A 2595-nucleotide genomic window follows, 5' to 3' on the forward strand; every position below is an offset into this window, starting at 1 on the left:
GTAGGGAAAAATGAAAGACAGAAAGAAAGACAGAAAGAAAGAAAGGTTTGGTTGAGTTATTTTCTTGTTTTAAAATTAAAACCAGGAAGTGTTAAAAGATTACTTTAATGATGTTTTTTCTTCACACTCTCTCATCCTTCCAACCTCAGTCGTATCATGCAAATTAGAGTTCAAATTGGCTGCGTTTTCCACTTGAAATGGCAACGTAGAATGCTAACTCAGTTAAAGGTCTCTTAGGCTTTGTTAGTTGCTTGCAAAGGCAGTCATCTCTCTCTTTTTCTCTATTTCTTTAATATGCTGAAATGTTTTGGGCTTTTAGGATTTTTTCCCCCAACTTGCAAGGCAGAAGAAGGCAGAGGAGAAGAGGGTGGAGAACAGCGTACTCTTCTTCATTGGGAGGTGGCTTTAAGCAACAACTGAGATAGGAAGGACTACAAAATAGTTGTTATTAATTCCTGGATATCTTGCATCATAAGAATAGGTAGAACATTTGTGCCATACAGACTTGACAGAGTAATTTACGTTTTATGAACTCAAATTACGAAGACTGTATATGTGCAGGTACACATTTAAAACTGGAATTGTTGAACAAGTGAAAATGAATCAAGCATATCCATTCACAAGTTTATTTTTTTCCTTAAAAAAAAAAAAACCTAGTTCTTTCCATTAGGAAGGACTGCAAAGGTAGCAGATCTATCCTATCAAGACTAAAGCCAAAAGCTGCCGAACTCTACAGTTTATACCATTCTCCTAGTGTTAAGAAATAATCTGAATGCTTTAATGTATTTAAAATTTGTCTGAACAAATCTCAGCATATATATTAGATAATAGGATGCAAATTCTTAGATATGTGCAAGGAATCAGTTGAAAAATATTCTCGGGTAAACTACAAATGCTGGATTACTTTGGGGTGTTGAAGGTGAGCAGTACTGCTTGCCAATTATTTGCTTGTGAGCCTAGTTGTGTGTAAGGCTCCATCCTAGGTGATTTGATAAATGTTCCAGAGAACACTATACAGCATCTTCTGCCAGAAAGAAGAGCAGAAAACCCTTGGCACCATGGGCATGGTCACAAAACTGAGACACTTCATGGACAAATACTTGCGAAGACCATAAAATCATCCTAAATGGTGTAACTTACTTTTGCACCATAGACAAACGCATGGAGTCTGGGGAAACAGCCTTCTGTGTTCCCAAGACACTTCCATTAAGAGTGATGGTAGTTCTGTGTACTCAATGGCAGAAATATAAACATGCTTAGCAGTGAATAATGATTTTTAAAAGTCTGGTAAGATAGACTGAAAATCTTCATCTACCAAAACTGCAGTCATACAGCTTCTGTTTATTTTGTCCATCCAATGGAAATAAGGTATTTAACATTCCTCTATGAATATAAGCACCCTTAAACATGGTAGGTTTCTTGAGACAAATACTCTGCCACTGTTTTCCCCACTATAGCACCACTACCTACCTTCGGCTACATTTTGCTATCAGCACAATTAGGGAGTAAAAGAAAGGACCTCTCTCAAAGAACAATCTTGCTTCAAACACAGAGCTAAAAGCAGTGTTCCTGGAATATTTCCTTCTGGGCACTCTTTATCCACACAAAGAAAAAAAAAGCCACCCTTTGCCATATTTTACAGTAAGCAAATCAATAATGTGAGGAAAGGAAAAAGAGCAGCAACTTTCATAGACTACACTCACTGTACATAGTAAATCGTCATTTTCAAGACACCAGATGTGCAATAAAGGAGACAGGTTAAAGGAAACAAAAAACATTTGGTTACTTCTTGCCCAGTGAATATTACAAAAGCTGTGCACTTTGCAAGAGGTATTTGTTAAGTAGAACAGTTACTCCAAGATGTGGTATCCATCACCTACCTTGTAGAAGGGCTCCATTTCTCTTGAAAAAGGTGCTTCCTGGCCAAATGGGTGGACCTGATGTGCTAAAGGTAATAAGAAATAAGTGTAAAGAAAATCTCATTTTCATTGAACAATTATAAGTTACTATTTGCATTAATTCCATTTTGTTTTTAAAGCTAATGTAACATCATGGCATTTTTGCCTTCAAGCAAGGGTCTAAGATTTCACGTTAAAAATAGGTCAATTTGATTCAAGATTCACATTCTTTTCACAAGGAAAAACCTCCTCAGCAAAGCACACGCCCACACTCTCTCAGAGGAAGAGAGAAAAAAGCAATTTGGAATAAATAATTAAAAAAAACCCAAATCAATGTCAAAAATATTTACGGAGCTCTCGATACAGCAAAATATACTCCCAAAGCCATCTGCTGAAAACCCAAATGCTTTATGGCTTTTACGCAACCATAACCACACGCTACCCCAACTAACGCATCAACATGGAAAAGCCTCGTCCAGATACCGGGTGGTTTCTGTGCTTCCACCAGAGCACTTCGCCCACCAAACCCCCGCACACGCAGAGGTTACCTCACCGCATCAGAAAACACACAGCTCAACGAGCTGTCCTGCGAGCACCCGAATCAATGAAGAATGTGTGCCATGCACGCGTGCTTGGTGACCACGGTGGCTCCTGCAAGACCCCTGGCAGGGCGGCGGCCGCCGCGGGGCCCCGGGCG

General features: G+C 39.2%; 1 protein-coding gene across 5 annotated transcripts in view; it reads right to left on the reverse strand.

Annotated features, from left to right (window-relative positions):
- The window catches only part of FOXN3 (forkhead box N3), a 140461-nt gene that overhangs the window by 78997 nt on the left and 58869 nt on the right, over positions 1–2595 (reverse strand). For all 5 annotated transcript variants that reach the window (XM_009319434.1, XM_009319435.1, XM_009319437.1 and 2 more), the window contains exon 4: positions 1881–1945. In XM_009319434.1, the coding sequence (XP_009317709.1) occupies positions 1881–1945 (65 nt within the window). The remainder of the gene's footprint in view (positions 1–1880; positions 1946–2595) is intronic.

This window comes from Pygoscelis adeliae, unplaced genomic scaffold (assembly GCF_000699105.1).
Source record: "Pygoscelis adeliae isolate BGI_AS28 unplaced genomic scaffold, ASM69910v1 Scaffold71, whole genome shotgun sequence".
In the NCBI taxonomy this organism is placed as follows: domain Eukaryota; kingdom Metazoa; phylum Chordata; class Aves; order Sphenisciformes; family Spheniscidae; genus Pygoscelis; species Pygoscelis adeliae.